Here is a 21,109-nt window from a genome sequence, read left to right as displayed (position 1 = left end):
TTACAAAAGCCGCACACTCATTCTTTGTCATAAGTACATCATTGAAAAAATGAACGGTTTTATGATTGATGAACCGGTGAATGGGAGGGGGATGGGGTTAAACCCAATCCCTTTATTTGAAAAAAATAAAAAACAAACACCATTATTTTAAATTGACAGAACAGAAAGTGCAAAAACATATATCAATGATTGGGTTGCAGGGTTGGTCCGACACACGTCAGAAAAAAGGCCAAAATGTTGATAATTGTTTTTCCAAATTAAATGCAAATGTTTTAATGTTATTCATCAAAATGATGTTTCATGGACGACGACAGACACTACTATTGATTGTTGAGAAGCTGAAATTACGAGTATTTGGACAATTCTAAATAAAAAAAATGCATCTAAATGATTGCTAATAAAAAAATCATCAAATAATAATCTATTACTGTCGAATAATTATCGCACTTACAGTGTTGTTTTTTTAAATTAGTTTAAAAAATTGGAACCCTACAATAAACCTATTGTGCCACCAAGGGTCATTAAAAGCATGCGTTGACAAAAACGCTCTGAAAACAAGTGACGATTGATGGATGATGTTAAGTGAATAGACCAATAGAAGGACATCTAAATACGTTACCAGAAATTGAAACAAAATCACTTCAGTTTAAATGTTTTTGTCCCGTTTTATTTTTTCCAATACGAACAAAAAAAAAACACAGAAATTTTACAATAAGCTTTTCTCGCCACCAGAGGTCACTAAAATCATGTTGATAAAAATGCCCTGAAAACAAGTGACGCTTGCTTGTGTACTTGATAGACCAGTTTTTGTTGAACTCTGTAAATTTAAGTCATAAATTGTTGCGTAAAAGAATTTATACTTTAAAATTGTAATAAAAGAATTGTATTTTCTCATAAAAGCGTTTTTTTAAAGAAATATTTATGCTATTGTGTTTTTGTGTGCTTTTTATGCACGTTCAAAGAACAGTTTGTTTCAGCTGCGAGTTTTTTTTTTTTCAAAGTGCTGTATGGATAATGTTGGGTTGAGATTAAGTTAAAATATTACTCGAATAAAGTTGTATGTTCCAGGGGAAAAAAAAAACAAACATGGAGTATGTTTATGCCTATTACACATATTGTGAGTCAAACATAAGAAATCAAAGTTTTTATTGTAGTTTCTTCCATTTAAAAAAAAAAAAAAAAAAGAAAAGAAAAGAATAGAAGCATGCACACATTCCTGGCAGGAGCCTAAGAATTAAATCAGGTTTGATGGGAACATGAGTGTGATTTAGAACAGGACCGGCTTGTTTTGTTTTATTGTTGTTGTTTTAAGTTGAGTCTGAAAAGGTCATTTAACACTTTCAAACGTCTTCAACAATCAAATTTGCTTTGTAAGAACGGAGGAACCCTGGGCTAGGGGAAAAAAAAAAAAAAAAAAAAAAAAGACAAATCAATAATTAAGACAAAAGCCCAACATAAATACTTAAATATAAGACGCATGAGTTTTTCTTTTAAACACATAAAGACAGATTTGACGTAAACATTTGATCCTCATAAAAGTTGTATTCAATCTGGAGCATTTTGAGCTGTACAGCATGTACAACAATCCGAGCAGTGACGGAAGCAGAAGAAGAGGCCAGTGAGCCCACTGAGGAGTCCAGCGCACTCAATACATGTATGTACACTATGTACAAGTAGAAAACAAATAGCAGTTTGGCACCAGGCACACTTTTCAAAATGCAGCGTTGACAACAAAGAAAGAAAAAAAAAAAAAACATTTGGGAAAAAGTTTGCGAAGTAGAAAAATAAATTGGGGAAAATCTGTAAATGAGAAGTACTTAAAATATATAGCTGGCATTATCAGGAAAACGCCCACCCTCCAAAATCATTTGGTGCAGTCTGATTAGTATTATTATTATTTTTTGGCATTATTGGATTATGGAAAAAAAAAAATCAAAAGGTTAGAAAGCACTTCCAGCATCAGAGAAGTAAAACAAATGTTGTTGTGATTGGAAACTTCACTGTGGGGAGCTTCAACCTTGGGAAGATTTCCCCCCCCCCCAATATTGGCTTCAATATTCTCGAATTTTCTTATTATACCATTTTCATGATGACGCGTGGTCAACAAATTCAAATTTAGTCTAAAAGGATTCACGAAAAAGAAAAAGAACCGCGCTGGTTTGGCAAGAGAGAAGCCGACGGCGGTGGAGGGAGGCAACCTGAGGGCGGCGACAATCGCTCGTTGGTCCTGAGTGCTACGTGGAAAACTTGCCGCGCTGGGATCGAACGCTATGTACAACCAGTTTTGTCCGTCTTTCATTCCTTCATTTGGGTTTTACATTCTCCAAGGGTTTTCCCGAGCGAGGGAACCGACTTCGGCGAGGTGCTTTTGCGCCCCCCCCCCCCGGTCTACGCCTCATGGATGGCGATGCCGGGCGAGGGCCGGAAGTCGACGGACACCGACGAGCTGCGGTAGAAGGAGCGACTCTGGCGGTGGAGGCGCGCCCGCTTGCTGGCCACGCACAGGCTGCGCTTGCTGGACGAGATGATCTCCGTGATGAACTTCTTGCAGTCCACGCACACCTCCATGGCGGCCCAGTCCTCCGTCAGCTCCTTGGGGAGGTCCAGGTCGCCCCGCGCCGGAGGCGTCGCGTCCTCGCCGGCGCCGTCCTTGTCCGACTTGGAGAACCTGTGGAAGACGTCCAACGTCAAGACTTAACAGAGATGCTAGATGAAAATTAAACCAGACATCATTGCGGGGGGGGAAAAAAGAAAAAAAAAAATCTTTTGTAATATGTCAGCAAATAAATTCCACAAGTGCAAGTCAGTTGGATCGATAGATCTGAAGTGTAGAAACTGACTTGTAGACACTCCTGCGCAGGCTGCGGCGGTTCTGCGCCGACCCGAACGACGACTTGGCCGTCTCGGACAAGGTCGAAGATGCGCCCGCTTCGTCTTTAGCCGTCGCGCCGGGGCCCAAAGTGTAGATGGGCAATGTGGAGTAGGGCTTAGAAGGAAGACGCATCTAAGGCAAAGGTTGACACAAGCACGTTAACTCCATTTTTCTTTTTTTTTTGTTGAAATTGTACATTATTAGAATCAAGTGTTGTACCGATGATCAAATCGATTCATCTGATCAATTGTTTTTGCATTTTCAAAGCACCATTATGTGCATGTGAGGAGCAGATAGGCCTGGTGAGTGACGTGGGTGTCAGCGAATTCAGTAACATTAGTTCGCATGGCAAAACGATCCTTGCGAAGCTTCAGGGCAGAGATTTTGCTCCATCCTTTTTTTTTTTTTTTGTCATCAAATTATTTGAGTTTGTCGATTAATCTATTCAGCCAACCCATATTTTTTCTCAGAAAATACATCAAAATATTCCCATGACCCCCAAAAAATCCTCAGAATTTTTTTAATTTGAGAAAAATAATGTCAATCATGGCAAAATAAAGCCATATTTTGTAACCTCGCCTCCGACCATTATTTAAAAAAAACAAACAAAAAAAAAAACTGTTACCTTTGTGGAGCACTGTGAGCACACGGGCCTGAAAACAAGCCAAAATCAAGTGGTGACTTTTCATACTGCACAGCAGTTTAATCATAATACAGAAAAACACAAAGTTCTCTTCACCTCTTGCAGAACTGGCAGGTGTACGACCACGTGAAGAAGGAGAACCTCTTCACGCGACACGAGAAGCAGAGCTAAAAAAAAAAAAAAAAAAAAAAAAAAAATGTGCATTAATACATGACAGCGTGTGAAGAAAAGCAAAACGCGATGTTGGGGTCGCACTTTTCCTTTCTTGAGCGCGTTGTAGATGTCCTTGTACTGCTGGAACTTCTCCAGCTCGGCTTTGACCAGCACCTGGCGGATGTGCATCACCTCCTCCACCGTCAGCGCCAGACACTCCACCGGGAAACAGAACTCCTCCTGGGGTAGGTTTGGGGGGGGGGGGGGGGGGTTCACACATCACTCGAGAGCCACAAAGTTGTCAAGCAAGCACAGCGGAGAAAGCCTCCACCAACCCCCAAGCGGCCGACACGTTCAAGGACAGTGGGACAATCCCAAGACGGCGCCCCTCAATTAATCGACTGTTTTGTTCTTCTCAAAGGCAAATTCAAACAAGTATTGTAAAGAATTAGGGAAAAAAATTTAATAAAAAAAAAACATTTGTAATGCGTCAAGTCATGATCGTGGTCTGGGAACAAATCAAAACAAAAAGTCAAGACAACAGATCGATTAATTGCCGGGATGGGACTCATGCTCATGACAAAGTGGATGCGGATTAAGTTGATTTCCGTCAATAACTGAGAAACATCCTGGACTTTAAATTGCATAATGTGAGTTTTTGTGTGGATTATTTCAAGCCTTTTATTACGCTTATTAAAGTCTTAAGTAGCTGTGCTAGCTAGCTAGCATGAACCAACTAGCAAACGCGCCCTAAATTTAGCAATTGGCTTCGTGTTTGCTTCCGGTACATCTGTGAACTCGAAAAGAAAAAGCCTGCTTGCTTCCGTCACCTCCCAGAGTCGTCTTTTACGCCGGCGCACTCGCAGTGGAAGACGTGAGACATTTGTAGCATGTTTTGGCTCGTCGTCATTCGGCATGTTTGAGCTTTTTGCTTTTTTCAGCAAGCCACAAATGTCCCATGAAAACAAGTGGTGATGACACAAAAAAGTGCTCAGACATTTTTTTTTTTTTAGGTCATACCGTGCCCTCAGTAGCACTAGTTGCATCTTGGACCTGAACCGCACAAGGAGGGACAACAACATCAGCAACACTCACAAACAAACACGGGACCGGCCCTTCTGAGTTACATCGAGGACACTTTAACGTAATAATAGCGCTCGCATTGCGACATAATTACAGCCCGAGTACAGCTAATAGAGCGCGTGGCTCTTCCTGCTCCTTCCCATAAACGTCTCATGCTTTTTAAGACCACTTTTATGCGTCGTAATCTGAAAGGCGCGGCGGCGCATTAGCGTGGCGAAATTGCGGATGTGTAAAGACGGCAGGGGGCGGTCGGGTGGGCGTTACCTTGCCGCCGCTGTCCGTCAGCTGCCGCGTGAAAACAGGAAGAGGGCCAGTCAATGCGATTGGTCAGAAACACCAACCTTGTGCGCGGCATTTATCTGGACGCTCCCGGGGAACGTTTGCGCGCGCTGCCGTTTTGTCGGCAGCCGCCTACGTACCAGAGACTTGGAGCTCTGTCTGGATGGGGCGACCGAGGGGGCGGAGTTGGCAGGCGCCTCCTTTTCGATGGAGTGGCGGCGCAGGGAAGCCGACGGCTGCCGCTTGTCCGGCAGCGGCGTGGCGGACACGGGCAGGAACGCCGGAGGAGCTGCAAACAGGAAGCGAATTTGCTTTGGCGCCATCGCTTGTCGCCCGCTCTCCTGACATCAAGCGCCGCTTACTTTTCTTGGCTTTGCTCGAATCCGGCGAGATGTCCATCAAGGACGCGGTGGCGCTGGAGCTGCTCCGCGACGTCTCCTCCTGTCGATAAAGTGGCTCAATTCAAACGTGTACTGGAAAATGCAATCGGGCGGCGGCGGCCTACGTCCGAGTCGGAGGTCTCCAGTTCGGCCAGCGTGGGCGCCCGCAAGATTCTCTTCCTTTGGCTCAGCTGGTTGGCCGAGCCGCGCACGAGCGACTGCGTGCTGACGGCTAGCTTGCGGGGAGCGTCGGGAGTGTCTGAGAGGCAAACGGGAAAACGCTCCGTGTCATTTTTAAGGCCTTCGTGGTCCGATGCTAATGTTAGCATTTGGTTAGCAACAGAGACGCCGTGTCGGAACAAAGGAAACCAACAACTTTGTGGGGAGGCCACGCGCGCTGCTGTTTTGGTTAGCAAAATGGCACAAAAAGGCTCAACGGACATTGCGTTTTGGTTGTCTTTTGAAGGGGGAAAAAAAAAAAGTGATTATTTTCTGCTGCAGAAATGCTAAATAATATGTTGAGTTGGCGCTTTGCAAAAAGGAGACGAGGGGCCGCGCTCGGCCATCGCTTGGTAAAATCCGTCATGTCAAGAACATGACATGACATATAAATATCAAATAGTGAAAACTACAGCAAAGTGTTAGAGGACCTGATAGGCTTCACCAGTCTTGTGTCACCTCCTCAAGTAGTGGCAGCACATAAGGAAAATAAAAAAAAAAAAGAGACAAAATGCCGAGACGACTTTGTCGCTAGCTCATTTCAGCCAACTATGCAAAAATGTGATCTGATTTTGTCACATCGGTCCGCATTTTTGTCTTCTACAGAGGCAGAATGGCGTTGACCTCCTGAGCGGCTCATCGAGCATGAGGTGTTGCGCACCTGAGGTATGGCACAGATCGTGGGGCGTGCTGATGCTTTTCCCGGCCCCTGTGAATTGAAAGCACAATCATTAGGAACGCAAAATGGCTCACCGCTAACACATGGCTGCTTTGGGGACAGTCGGCAAGCATCGGGGAGTGCCTAAAGGGAGGTGCGCGCACACACACACACAAAAGGGGACGCAAGCGGGGGAACCATAGCTTATTGGCGTTTGCTCGTCGGGATTGAGGTCGGCGCCGTGAAGCCTTGGCCTGTCACGCATTTATCTCGGCCGCACGGCTTACGTAACGGGACATTTTGCTCCGCGGGTGTGGATTAGGGCGACGGCTGGCGCAGACAGGCAAAGGCTGACTGCGTAATTGCTTTGTTGTGAGATGTTGTGACCGATAAAACCCGTGGCAGGTCTTGAGGGATGTTCGGTCGAGCCGCGTTAGCGTTGCCTTCCGCGATGACTCATCAAATGTAGCCGCCATGACAAAAGTTCGTAGCAATTTAGCGCGGCCGTCAAATGTCGTCTGAAAATTGGGACAAAATCTGGAGGAGTGGGAAATGGCCAAAAGACGCAAAAATGCCCAATTCCCCCCAAAATGGTAGACTTGCTGAGTATTTGTGGCCATGGCTGCTTGAGACCTTTTTATGAGTCTACTTATGCGCCACATGCCTGCTAAATTTAATTGGTGTCGAGACCCGCCTTTTCAAAAACTCTAGGGCCAATTTTGTTTTTCAGTCATCACACAAATACATAAACCAAATAAACTCCTTAGCTTCATGGATTTAATTTGGTAGCAATTGGCAAATTCTTTCACAAGGAAGATCTTGAAACGGGCAAAATGGCCGATTTCCTGTGCTTTCTTGGGCATGGCTTCTTGAATCTTTTTTTTTTTCTTTTTTTTTTTGGGTGGGTCTACTCATGATGGACATTCCTTCCAAATTTCAAGTCAAACTGCCTTCAGTGGCTGAATGTCTTACTAATTGAGGGTTGCTACCAAATCAAAAATCAGCAGACTTTGTGGGCCTTTTCAGACATGGCTTCTTGAAACTTATTTTGTAGGGTGGAGTCATGATGACACGTCTCCCCGATTTTCTGTTCTGAAAGTGGCTTCTGTCTTAATAGCCCCACCAAAGTAAAGAAGACATTTCAAGAGATCTCGTGAGGCAGACGGTTAATTGTGAGTCGAGCCATAAAACGACATGTGACGGGGTGCGTCTCACACACACATACTTGGACAACACAGAGCAGACGTACACAGTGGGTGTGCTTGCGATCAAAAAAACAAAAAAAAAAATCTACAAAAGGAAAAAAAAAAAAAAAAACAACACAAAGCTGGGCTTAAGAACAGCAGAAGAAAAAAGGTGCGACAGGTGATTGTGTGGGAAGCTTTTTTACCTGACGCGTCAAAGCTGTAAGACGTGATAAGAGGACGAGCGACTGACACGTTTGTTTGCAGGTTGGAGAAAAAGAAGGCCAAGTCAATGCACGTTGCTTTTCATAATCTCTTCCATACGCAGCGGCATTATGCAACGAGGAGAAAGCCCGGAGCAGAACAAACACTGGACACTATTGCACATTCGCGCCACTCATGCACTTTACTTCCAATCTAATTAGTACAAATCGTTTGTTTACTCAACAACGGTTGGCGGGGAGGTGTCGATTAAATCGATTAGGGGCAAAGCTTTTCGTAATCTTTTTTTTTTTTTTTTTTCCTTTCCAAATAATACTAAACAATATTTATGTCTTGTTGAAGTGGAGTTTGAAACATGGGTTAGACTTGTCTGACACGATTCGTTTCCCCCCCCCCCATGTAAAAAATTACTGTTTGAAGGAGGTGTTTATTTGAGGATTCTCGAGGTGTTGCCATTTTGGTTAGCAAAATGACCTCAGCAGTTAAGTGTTTAGCGTCTGTGTGAACGTTATGTAAATCCTCTTCGTTTTTTCCCGGATTGAAAAATGAGACTTATTTTGTTCGAGGGAGGCATTTCATTTGCAACATTTGAATCCATTCAAGGCCTCCATAGGTGCTGCAGTTTTGGTTAGCGACTCACGTTCAAACAGGCTTGGCTTTGTTTGCAAATGACATTAACGTAATCTCACGTTTTATGAGGGGAAAAATGAGACACGACAACGCCACTCGCTACCGGTTTTTGTTCTTCTATAAAAATAAAGCATTTCAGAGAGGTGCTTAATTTTTTGAAGGCCTTTGTAGGCGCTGCAGTTTTACACAAGTTCTGCATGTCAATAGCAACGTAATTTCCCTTAGCTTCTGTTGTTTATTTTATTCAAGGGAATAATTGAGGATTTGAGAGAGGCATTTATTTTGAGAATATTTGAGGAGGACTCAACTGAAGGCCTCGGTGGGTAATGTCGTTTTGATGAGCAACACATGTAAACGATAACAACATAATTGAACTTCCTCATTTTTTTTTTTTTAAGGAAAAAATGTGGTGTTTATTTTTTTCGACTAACTGAGGAGGCGCCTAATTGAGCCCTTGCTAGACGCTCCTGCGTTGCTTAGCAACACGAATTGAGCAGTTACCTCTTTAATGACCGCAAGTGAACAATAAAAGGAAATTTGAGCCTTTTATTTTTCAAGCAGCAGTTCAAAGAGTCTATTCAAAGTGGCGGACACTATTTGAGGAAGAAGTGTAAAAACTGCATGTTGGGCGCTTAGTCAGGCCTTGAGCAAACAAGAGCATTCCCTCAATGGGATCCTTGTTTACACAGTAGGACAAGAAGGCTTGTTAATTATGACAGCTGCATTGTTTAAGCGAATGTTTTAAAGGGGGAGACGGACGGCGGCGCATGCGCACGCGCGCGTTCGTTCGTTCGTTGCGTGCGCCCTCACCCAGGCGGGTCCTTCGGGTCAAGTCCGGCGAGACGGGCCTGAGCTTCCTCTCCGTCTTGATGTCCTCCAGCAGGCGTTCGTGGAGGCTCTGCGGTCGCGGCGGCGTCGGCTTCAGCTTGCGGGCCGACACCTGGCAAAGACGACGTACGCGCGCACGGCTTAGCATCGACTCGCATCGGGCCATCGCAAGGTCGCTGACGGGTGCGCGTTGCCTCACGGGATTTAGAGGAGGCCGCGACCTGATGAACTCAAGGATGACCTCGTGGGCGCTCTTCTTCAGCCTCGGGGGGATGTCGCCATTCACCTGCAGTGAGGCAAAATTAAGTCTTTGTTCAAATAAACCCAAACTGAATTATATTAAGTCATATGAAATACAATATGTATATATATATAAATATAAATGATGATAAATGATGTCTTTGGGCAACATCTAACAACATGGCAGCTAAAAAGGTGATGCCATTTATTAGTTTGGTCATAAAACTTTAGTTTTACATTCTTTTTTTCTGTTTATACGTTTCCTTTTTCTGTATACTGTTAAAAAAAAGAAAACTAATCTGTTTTTTTTTTTGCACAATGGAAATAATTCCCCCCACCTGCAGGAGGCAGTATTCTGTAGACTGGTACATTCTTATAATACAACCAAATAAATGGAATAATCAAGAGCTTTTTTGAGGGGGGGCATGTACATTTAAAAATTGACTTAATGAAATAATATACATGCCGGGCCAATAGGTGGCGATAGAGAAAATGTTGAGTGTCTGTTTTGGGTAAATTCCAAAGTCAATGATGATTTTGAGGATTTGTAAAATCAAAAAAAAAAAAAAAAATGGAACCCATGTCTAAACTCCAATAATGGAATTCAGCCAAATGAGACTCAAATGGATTAAAAAAAAAAAAAAGTTGCATTTTAAAGCTTCAAAATGCTGCCGTCTTGTCAACAAAGGCCCAATTAGACAAAAGTCTAAACAGTCTGCGGTGGACGTGGGCTCAAAAGTGGTCGTCGATGGCTCACCATGACTTTGCGAAGCTTGTAGCGCTTGGAGCGGATGTCGTCCATGAGCATCTCGTACGGCGTCAGCTGGTACTCGATGGGCAGCGGGTTGTACTGGCGCTCCTGCACCTTCTTTAGCTTCACCCCGTGGCGCAGGTCTCGCATCACCTGGACCCAGAACCGTGCCTGTCGCCGGGCGTGGGGGAAAAAAAAAAAAAAGAAAAATCAAGACGTGTTGTCATTACCGCACATAAGTGGTGCATTTTCTGCATACCCAATCTGCATTTTGCAGCTCATCCAGGTCTCGAACGGGTTGTTGGAGGGTCTCGCCTTCCATTTTGCGTAGATTCTGCCGTGGAGAAATATCAAAGAGTGAAAAAAAACCCAACATTTTTTTTTAAATGCTAATTGCTCACAGTGTGGCTACTGTACAAAAACAACAAGTCAGACTGAGGCCTGGTTGAGTAACATCCTAATTCGCTGGTATGTGCAATACTGTGGCTACTTATTAGCATCACTTGGCGGGGGCCCCTCGGCTAAGCTCCTTAAATAGTTGTCATAAGGTTACTACCCCTTCGGTCGATTCGGCATATTTGATATAAGGCGTCCATTTGGCTTTTTACCTCCTTTGCATTTTTGATCTTCTCCAGGAAGGTGTGCAGTTCCCTGGACTCGGCGTAGAGGGCGCGGCACACGGCCTGGTAGTGGTCCGGGGCGTCCGAGGGGCTCGGGAGGTGGGAGGAGCACAGCTGGATGGGGGAGGGAGAAGGGGGTCCCAAAAACAATTCACATGGGAGATTAGGACTTACATGTAACGGAATGAACAAGAAACAGAGCAGACAATGGCTGCTTATTTCGTCAAAAACACTTTCTTTCGGTAAATTAAATCAAATTCATAACAAAAAGTAATTCATACAGTAATTCCAATCAAGAATGTTTTTTTTTTGTTTTTTTTTCAATGAATAAATCTGCGACCAAATGTAGCATACACGAGCTGCTAGCTTAGTCAAATTCTTGCCACAAATTGTGTTTTTTTTCTTGTAAAACAATGCTCATTATAATAAATTTTGATTTTTTAAAAATCAAATTAAATAATTACATTATACAAAATATTAATAAATACATAATTTGCTAAATGTATTAAAACGAATAAATGAGGGCGCAAATTTAAAGCTAAGGTTAGCATTTTGCTAGTTTATGTACAAGTTATTTTTATAGCACTTGAACCATACTACAAAGATGAAAAAAAGCAATCCTTTTGCAATCCTGTCACACACATTCATCTATCCATTATCTACGCTCAAAGTTGAATGCTATGCTAACATTAGCATTTAGCGACCGTCTATTATCATGCATTGTCTTTGTCTCAAAACTTTAGCCTGTGCCACAGAAGTCACGTGAACCCTCAGAGAAAAAAAACAAGAAAAAAACCTGACAGTCCAGTCATGTTGGCATTTGCCAACAAGCTTCGCCCTTTTCTGACATTGTGCGATCACTGCAACAATAGTCAACAAGGATAATCGCACTTCAAATCACAGCTGAGATGCACGAAACTAAACTGTTGTTACTGTACACACACACAAAAAAAAAAAAAAAGCTTGATATAAGGAAATGTTTTCCGTTTCCGTTCCTTCCTAGCATCTTTTTTGCATGTAGTGTACAGTGGAACCGCCGGAGCAAAATCCTACGGCGGCCTGGCCTGCCAAAGGCAACCACCGGAGAAGAAAACTAAACGCTTCTCATCAAACTTGTGTGCGCTTTTGTTGAACACTTGTTCCACGCTAAAAAGCCAAACAAAAAGCTAGGTGTTACACAAGCGATGACGGTGCAGGGTTATTGCAGAAAGGACGTCAGCCTGTGAAACAAGTCATGTCAATGCAATGTAGCGCACACTCATCCAATGTGTGCGTGTGTCACTAGTACACAGTGTCCACTATGAGGAAGTAAGCCGGCGAATATTGCCTCGGCTTATTATGCTGGAAATACCAAGTTTGTTTACGGGGCTGCGAGCGGCAGGAATGTACAGCGTGACGGGCCCCATCAGCGGAACCTGCCGCACGGAGGAATGAGGGAGGGCGGGGGTGTGGGAACTGCTGAGGGGGCATTCGCGGCAAGGTAATTCTCATGTAGCCCAAGGAGAAAAGCTCCTTGAACCGAGTTTAGTTAGTTATCGATTGTACTTATGACTGAATGTAAAGATAAGCTCCCCGAGGAACACCGCGGCATAAATAGTAGTGGGCTAAGGATTGATCCTTGGGGTACACCACATCATAAACAGCGGCCTATGGTTTCATCCTTGTGGAAGAATCAAGCATTTTGTCCTGAAGGGAAATTGTAAATAACAAACAACATGAACGATAGCGGTTCAAACGGTGGTCCTAGTAGCATTAATAATAGTGTACTCGAGGTGAGCGTATTACAGTCCTACCGAGAGCATGTCGCGGTAGCTTCGTATTCGGCTGACGGTGCCACCTGAAGTCGAGACAGCCAGCTGCTCCTCCTCCTCCTCCTCTTCCTCCTCGGTGGCCTCGTAGCCCTCGTCGGGGCAGGCGTCGTCGCTCTCCGCCTCCTGCGCGTTGGTCATCATGTCGATGAGGCGCTCCAGCGGCGGGCTCAGCTCGCGCTCCTCGTTCTCCTTCAGGCCATAGTCCAGGGCCTTGTAGATCATCACGCCCAGCGAATCGATCACCTGAGGCGCCGCAAGGATACCACAATGCTGATGATGCTCAACGCAATTGGGACGGCGGGAAGTGCAGCGGGCTAAGATGGAATCCTTGTGGGACGCCACAGCAAAAGTGATCCTGGGCCATTTGTTTTGTCGCCAAGAACATTGCAACAGACTATAGAGTGTCATGTTGTAGTCCTTTTGGAACGTTAAAGTCCAAAAATGTTTTTAAAAAATGTACCAAAGTCTGACCCTTTGGGGGGGGGGAAGCAAATATCAAGTGCCAGGATTATCGGGCGTCATTTCACATGGCTTCCAATAAAAAGCTGTGCCCTTCATTCCTAAGCGTCTCTTTAAATTTGCAAAACTTTCTAAATGGCTCCCATCTGCAAGCCAATAACGAAGGAGGACTCGAGACTCATTCTGGAACCTTTCCGAGGAAAGGAACACTTGGGTGGCAGCCGTGCGGAGAAAGTGCGCAGAACCGGCTCCGTCTCACATTTCCATTGTTCTTATTAGACAGGTGACATTTCACCAGGAGGTACGATAAGAAACAGAAATCAGGCACTAGGTGGCGTTAAGGCACGTGCAAGTCCAATGTTTAGGTTGGACGTGCCAAGTAGCAGGACCTGGCCAAGGAGCGCAAGTCACAGGGCGTTGACTTGCTTCGCTCAATCAGGCACTGCATTGTTGACATACTGTCAAAGTGACACGCTCACAATTTTCCCCTTCCCAGCGCAATGCCGGATTTCTAACTCGCTACTCCAGAGTCCACGTGAACGTGGGCGTTCCCCCCAAAAAAAAAAACATTATAAAAATAAAAAAATTCTGCCTTTTGCACATTTTCTTTCCTGACTGTATGTCTCAACAGAAAACTGTCTTCCGGTAATAACGGTGGACTAAGTCATGATCTTTGAGGAATGCCACGACCTCCATGACGGTGGAGCAGGGTCTTAAATAACGGCGGACTCAAGTCTGGTTTGCTGGGTACACCGCAGAACAAATTCTAACGGGCAAACGGTGTTACCTTGAGGAACACCACAGCATAAATAAGAGGGGGCTCGGGCCTCGTCTTTGGGGAGCGCCACAGCACAAATAAAAGGTGGCCGGGATCTAGTCCTTGAGGACCACGGTGGCATCAAACCCTTTCACGGGCTTCAAGCCTTTAACCCGACATGCTTCATGAATTGTCTCTGTGTGGAGCTGATAATCCTGTTTTAGAGGCGGGAGGGGGAGGGGGGCGGGGGGGGGGGGGGGGGTAAATACCCTATTGCTCAGTGTCATATTATATAATTGTATAATCCATAGGACTACAGACTAGACACAAGGAGTATTACAACATAGAATGAAGAGTCACGTACAAGGACGAGTTTTTCTCAAGTCTCAGGAAACCTAAAAACTGGTTCCACATTATCTTTTGGATCGGCTTCCAAAACCTCACGATCCACTGAGACACTGGCCTCATTTAGGGCGGGGGGAAAAAAAACCCAACAAAAACAACAAATGAATACAAGTTGGTCTTCCCAGTCTCTCTCGCAGTAAATAACTCCACTGTTGGTAACTGGAGCCGGACTGGTTCTGCTGTGGTAATCGGATAATTAGCCAGCAGGCTCCACCCAGGGAAGGCGAATACGCTTACACACACACACACACACACACACGACCAGGGAAGAAAGCGTCATTTGGGGTTGTACGGTCTTATCTTGCAATATCCGCGCTTTCCCTTTAAAATACACACGTTGTCCTTTTTAAAAACATTTTTACAAAAGGGAAACAGTGGGATCTTAGAAAAATCCACATCATGAAAACATGTTCTTAATCGAACAACTAATTTCAAGCACAGACATCATTAACACTTCAATTTGTTCCTCGATAAGAAAAACAAAAAGGATTGTCACATTTTTCTCATGGAAAAGCTCCTATTTTTCTTCTTTGGGGAGGGAGGAGAACAAATCAGTCATGTCCTTTCAATTGTTTTCCGCATCACCAGCCAGCGGAAGGTGGCCTGTCAACGACCGACCGACCGACTCTTCAGAAATCGTCAAGGCCCAAGTTGTAGTGGCCGGGCAGCCGCGCCGACGCGCTGAGGGAGCGGCGGTGAGTCAAGCGGCAACGGCGGCGGCGGCGGGCGGGCGGGCGGGCGGGGGAGGGGGAAGAATGAGCCCGCTTGTGCGTTCGGCGGCCCCGTCGACACGCGCCAGCGCGTCAGGGAGGGAATCGGACGGCGGCCGCAGCCCCCACAAGAGCACCCGCCCGCCGTTCGACGTCAACAATTGCAAGTGCGCGGCGGCGGCGGGACAACAACTCTTGTCGCTTTGGGGCTGGTCAGCAAAAAAAAAAAAGCCGCCGTCAGCGTCGCAGCGCTGCGGCGCTCGGCCCGGCGAAGCGAACGCAGACGCTTACGTAAGCAAGCGGGGAGAAATCCAGAGGTTTCTCATTGCGGGAGCGCAGGACGTGGGGCACATTTTATCCAAGAGGACGATTGCTGAAGTGTTCCTGCTGATGTCACTTACTTCCTTGTTGCCAATATGACAAGTGTTGTTATTCAGAGGTGCGAATCGCGCAGTAAATCTCCAAACGGTTATCTGGATGTTTTGTCGACAATATCATGTTTAATACTTTCTATTGGTCGATTCAAAAATATAGGCATTCGCAAGGTCAAAGGTCAAATTCAGCATAAAGTGGCCACAAGGAAAAAAAAAAATGAGAGGCTAACGGCATGCTACTGATATTTGGTTGTTCTTGGTTAGCTAGCCAGCCCTTGGTGGTAGGACCAAAAGTGAAAAATTCCCACCAAGTCATTTCGTTTCTGGGATTAAAAGTCATCCAAAATTGAGAAAGATACAATCGTGTATTCAGATTTTTTGGAAGGGAACATTCCTTATGCGACAAAGTGCAAAGGGCCGGATCCTCATCCGTTGAAAAACTAACTTGACAACTATATTCATAAATCGGCGGTGGCGCCAAATGAGTTGCGAATTGGCCCTTGAAAACAAAGATTATTTCAAACTAAATATGAAAACCTTTTGGCGGGTTAATAGGTGATATGCGGTGTCACTCCGCTCACATATGAATGAGACATAAACATTTGATGAAGATAAGTACGCGCCATGTAACATTTGGATTTTGAGGTTTTTTTTTTTTTCAGAGGGCGCAAGACGGAAATCGAGTCAAACGTCATTGGCTGACGTCAGCGTAAATGACGATTTTGAGAAAGGAAACATCCACGGCAGCAAACGAGCTCAGACCAAAGACCCTGTTTTAACGCCGTAAATGGTTCGGACCCACTGGAAGTGTTCGTTCGTCTGCGGCTTTTTGCCCGCGCCGCCGCGTCTGCAGAAAGGCAAGATGGCATTTACGTAATCCGAGCTCAAAGTTGCAACACGAGTCAGAGGATCGACGGGGATGAAAAAGAAGCGGCACAACGAGGTCGGCGGTGCGTCGCGGCACCCGGACAAGCTTGCCATTGTCCGACAAACGCGCTCAAGTCGGTCGCCAGCCAATCTCGCCGCGGCTCCGTTACACAAATCCGGGGCTCCGTTTCACAAATCCGAGGCCTGGTTGCGTGAAGCGGTCGCTCCCAACGCCAGGCGGCCAAGTGACGGGATATCAGCGCCTAATCTCGCTTTAATCTTAAACTCGACAAACTGGGTTAAGATTGTGATAAGTCTTGAACTTTGAAGGAATCGTTCTCCGGTTTGCCTTCACTGATTAAGTTTGACGAGGTGGAGGAAGCGGGTCAAAATTCAGCACGACAACCGGGCGCCGCATCCGCACGCTCTCATGCAGTGGTCAAAAGAAATTTGCATCAAAATTATCTGAGAGGAGACTCGGGGCAGCAAGGAAACGGGCCGCTGCGGCGCAGTGGAGACTGTGGGGTCGCATTTTGCTCAACAAGTGAGCATGAATGACCAAAATGAATGCGGACGATTAAAGCGGTCGTGATATGAGCTCATTTTGATGAAGATTACATCCGGTGTTCTTATCTGATCCGATTACTGCCAAATTGTAAATAAGGTTACGCGTAAACTGTCAGCCGCTCATTGTCATCGTTGGCTTAGTTAGTGCACAAGCTACAATTCGGCTAGCTGAATCTTTTTTTGATTTGGCTGTCACAATATCAATAAAAAAAAAAAAGGTAAATAAATACAGATGTCTTTTTTGTGTGTCTTGCATTTAAGCAATTATGCTAAAAGGCAAATGATAACAGTAGTATTGGGAAAAAACTGTAGGATGGTGGCGGCAAAAAAAAAAAGCCAAAGAAAAAGCTAACCGTTTAAACGAGGGGGTACTTGAGGTCTTGCTTGATGACCAAATATCGTTCGAGTTTGTATCACACAATATATCGCTATCACGTCGTTGCGCACCAAGATCTACACCGCCCCAAAATCGATCGCTACCAATCAATAAATTAACATGCTAATAAGAAAAAAAAAATGCTAATTTATTCCATGTCTCCTGACTGTCATCTTCCCAAACTCTTTTCCAAAGGTCTTGGAGCCATGAGTGAGGCGATAAAACAAATCGACGAACTGACAACGTTTTAATCGGCGGAAATGACAGCTCCAAAATGGCTGACTTGTTGTGTCCGTCCAGCTTTCTGGAGACGTTTCGCCGCGACGTTTGTGCTACTCCCGCGACGCCGAGCTAACACTGTGTGGGGTGCGTGCGCGTTGCACGCCAGAGTGCGTGACACTCACCTCCAGTGACGATGGCGCCGATCCGTATTTATCTGCAAGAACAGGACAGAGACACGCCCGCTGTTATTCGCCTTATTCATGCGCAATTGTGCAAGCAGAGAACATCGAGTGTGGAACATTCGAGGACAAGAAGATCAGAAGCACGACGCCCAGCAACAGCGGGAAGAAATCCAATAAATATTCAGCAATAATATTCCACCGGGGTGACATGGAAGCTTGAAATCAAAATCCCCGCAATACCGAATGCGTATATATATATATATTTGTTTTATTATGTTTTCTTTTTTGGATGAAAACTGGTTTTGTAACAATTTACAAAATATAACAATTTCTAACATTTAAAAAATATTTTCAAATACGTTTCCATGTTATTACAGTTATTAACTTGACAGTTTGTTGGATTTGTTTTGTGTGAAAGTAAAAAAAATGATTAAAAAAAAGTATTTTCCGACAGTATTTTTGTAAAATAATTTCTAAAATATACTTTGGTCCAATTTATCAAACGATACAAAAATAATATTCAAATCTTTTGAACGTTTTTATTACATTTTTTTAATTAAGATTTTAATCTGATTATAAAAAGTAATTGTTTTTAAATGTGTAAAATTAAAAAAAAACAGGAATGCATTATTTTGCCCCACTTGAGTCATTAAAAAATAAATAAATAAAACACACATACCAACCTCTCATAGCAAAAGCCGAAACAATGTATTTTTTTTTTTTAGAGTGTTTTTCCTCATGTCAACAAATGAGTGGAAAAAAAACAAGTGACGACAACCTGATGAAACTTTTTCTGTGGCTGACAAGTGAAAGCGGACAAAAAGTTGCAGCCTCGGTTGCGCTGCAGACTTTCACACTTTGCCACCTCGCAGCCACCGAGTACTTTGACCCTCGCTTCCTTCTGCATCCCCACGTTGGATTACAATCATGTGAATTTTTTTTTCCCGTGCGGCCCACCTCGTCGACAGTTGAGGTCGCCCGCTGCAAATTGAGCCGGGACGGAAAATAAAACAGTCATCCATTAACGGTCGCCGGGGGCGGGGGGGGGGAGATTGAGGGAGGGGGGGGGACACAAGGAGCTCTGTGTTGCCGGCCGGGAGCCGGCAGCGGCTTCGTTGTCAGAGTCCACCTCAGCGAGAACTTTTCCCCTCAAGGAAGTAACGCAAATGTAAACGTTTTCGGGCCTCAAACTGCCATTTCATGAAATGCAAGCGGCAGAGTTGTATGGAACATTTTGATTCAAAATTCCATAAGAACAAGTTGACATATTCCATTGAACGTCATGCAAACAGCATGTAAATATGTCCGACAGGGTGGACGCTGGACAGTGACAGGGTGGATATCTTTGGCTATTATCAACATTTTGTGAGAGGGGCTTCACATAGTTGGCAAGGCGACTGTATACTTCGTTCAACATATTTGGAATTGCTGAAAACTTTTGGATATTTCCCGACTGTGCGTTGGGCGGTCCGGCTGCCCTCTCCGCCCATGCGCGGGGCCGTAAGCCAGTTGCGTAATCGCCCGTGCTTTCAGTCATCCTAATTGGTCTCACGTCGGGCTCATCACCCTGGCCCAAGAAGGCAAAAATGTCCCGAAATGTCCCCCCCCCCCCACTCCGCCAACCATAGCGCAGGCTGCAAAAACGGGCAGATTGCTCTCACGGGTGCTGCATGCGTCTGATGGCTGTTGTTGTTTTTTTTTCCTGTTTTCACAGCAGTGCCAAGATGTTGACGGTGGCAGGGTGACATTCCAGCCCCAACAAATGTTAGCGGTCGGCCGGCTATGCAGTACTTATATCACCACATGGGCGGTGTTTGGCTTTTATGAAAAAGATCAAAAAAGGTCATACGCCACCTGTGGCCTTTGGGCCAAAGGAGGAATTTGTCTTTGAAGGAAACTGGTCCTGGGACTAGTTTGCGTTTGAAGGAGCCATGGAAATGAGACGAAAATGGCTGCGTCAAACCAAAGTGGCAGACTTCCTGTGTCTTTTTGAACGTGGCTTCTTGAGACTTTTTCGAGGGTTTGCCACATCTACTTAAGTACAAGTGAGACTAGCTTGGGAGGCTAAATTTATAGACCGGTTTGTCTTTGAAGAATCTCCAAAAATTACCCTGAAATGACTGCTTCAACCCAAACTGGCAGCATTCCTGTCTTTCCTGACATCACCTCTTTTTTCTTTTTTTTTTTACTTTTTTGTGGGTCTGCTCATGATAGACACGTTTATCAAAGTTTATGTTGCTGAATGTAACTGGCTTCGGGGGGGATTTTCTTAACAAAACGTGTTTTCGCCTGGCAAATGTTGATGATCTGTAGCAAACATGACTTCAGAAGACTGCGCAGTACTAAACGTGTTTCTGTGATGTTTAACGTGGCTCGAGGTGCTGTGAAAGCACGTTTGCATGTGCAAACGGGTAACCATGACATATTTCTCGAAACTAGCATAAAACCGCTCGGTCTTATGCAGTGTAGTGATAAATGTGCATTTACACAAAAAAAAAAAAAAAAAAGTGATGGCGTGCAAGTGTACCTGAGGAGCATGCACGTTAGCATTTGGGCTATTTTTAGCCTAGCTGCCTCTTTGCTGCAGACCGTCAAAGGTGCCCCCCCCCAATCACGTGATACATTGTTTACTGACCCTCCATGAGCACACACAACACCCACTCCTATAAGTCATAATAGAGTCGCTTTGTGTGTCATTTTCTTTGCTACAACGACAAAAATACTGCATTCGGAACCTACTTTGGAATTATACGCAGTGACGTCAACACGCGCCATTGAAAGATTTGCTTGTTTTTTGAAGGTGTTGCTTACCTGCGGTGCGTTCAGAGCGCAGCGTGACGGTGCCGTCCCGGCCAATCCTCACATCCCCGGGTCCCTCGATCCTCCGCGGGGATTCCCCGCCGCCGCCGCCGGAGCTCTTGGAGCCCTTCCGCCGGTGGCGTCCCGCCGCCAGCGTTCGGCAGCACTGGTAGCACACGGCCCAGGCTTGCTCCTCGTTGATGGGCTGGCTGTAGAGCGCGAGGATTTCGGCCAGGGACACGTCCATCATCTCCATCTTCTCCACCTCCGGCTCCTCGCTGCCCGCAGCGTCCATGTTGACGTCGCCGCCCGCGAAGGAGCTCAAGGCGGCGGCGAAGTCGCGGGTGACGCTCGGTGAAGTCAGCGGCCCGTCGTCGGTACCCGGTCGCTTGGACATGCCCGGCTGGCGTTATGTCACCGGCATCACGACGGCGAGGAGAAGAATGTAAGCAAATGAAGTCGGGGTGTTTCGGCGGTGTTTTGACGCGCAGACGGCCGTTAATGTTGCTAATCAGCTGTTAGCTGCTGAGCGAATGAGCGACGATGCACCCACTGCAGGAAACCAATTCAAGCTAGCTGACAGCCTTCCGCGCGGTCCTAGTGCCGCTCCTTTAAAGTGAGACTCTGCAGGAACCGGAAACAGACAATTCAAATCCTGATGGGGAAACTTTAATGAAAGACTTGCTCTACGTTCAACTGTATGATTTAACACCACAAGAATACGATTCACATTCACTTATCATCTTTTTAAATACTGTTTTCGTCAAATTCTCTCACTTTTATTTTGAAATGTAACCAGAATTTGTTTGCCAATGCAA

The 21,109-nt window shown here is 45.3% G+C and overlaps 1 protein-coding gene across 4 annotated transcripts; it reads right to left on the bottom strand.

The window, feature by feature from the left end:
• Positions 1-1,129: 1,129 nt before the first annotated feature.
• spire1a (spire-type actin nucleation factor 1a) lies at positions 1,130-20,883 on the bottom strand. 4 transcript variants are annotated; one of them, XM_086014098.1, is made up of 19 exons: positions 20,304-20,883; positions 17,493-17,524; positions 12,556-12,816; positions 10,751-10,876; positions 10,402-10,476; positions 10,149-10,313; positions 9,351-9,437; positions 9,134-9,263; positions 6,291-6,338; positions 5,536-5,669; positions 5,393-5,471; positions 5,171-5,319; positions 5,016-5,036; positions 4,689-4,721; positions 3,771-3,908; positions 3,612-3,682; positions 3,498-3,525; positions 2,841-3,004; positions 1,130-2,668 (listed from the first exon to the last, which is right to left on the bottom strand). In XM_086014098.1, exons 1-19 carry the CDS (start codon positions 20,686-20,688, stop codon positions 2,389-2,391), a joined length of 2,406 nt encoding a protein of 801 aa, XP_085870224.1. In that variant the 5' UTR covers positions 20,689-20,883; the 3' UTR covers positions 1,130-2,388. The 4 variants fall into 4 exon arrangements, with proteins under 4 accessions (XP_085870224.1, XP_085870227.1, XP_085870225.1 ...); XM_086014101.1 differs by lacking the exon at positions 4,689-4,721; XM_086014099.1 differs by lacking the exon at positions 5,016-5,036.
• Between the last annotated feature and the right edge of the window lie 226 nt (positions 20,884-21,109).

The sequence above is a fragment of the Filicampus tigris genome, chromosome 18, assembly GCF_054856515.1.
Source record: "Filicampus tigris isolate MCC_2025a chromosome 18, RoL_Ftig_1.0, whole genome shotgun sequence".
NCBI lineage: Eukaryota > Metazoa > Chordata > Actinopteri > Syngnathiformes > Syngnathidae > Filicampus > Filicampus tigris.
The sequence above is the reverse complement of the archived record's forward strand: the minus strand, read 5'-3'. Positions and strand labels throughout refer to the sequence as shown.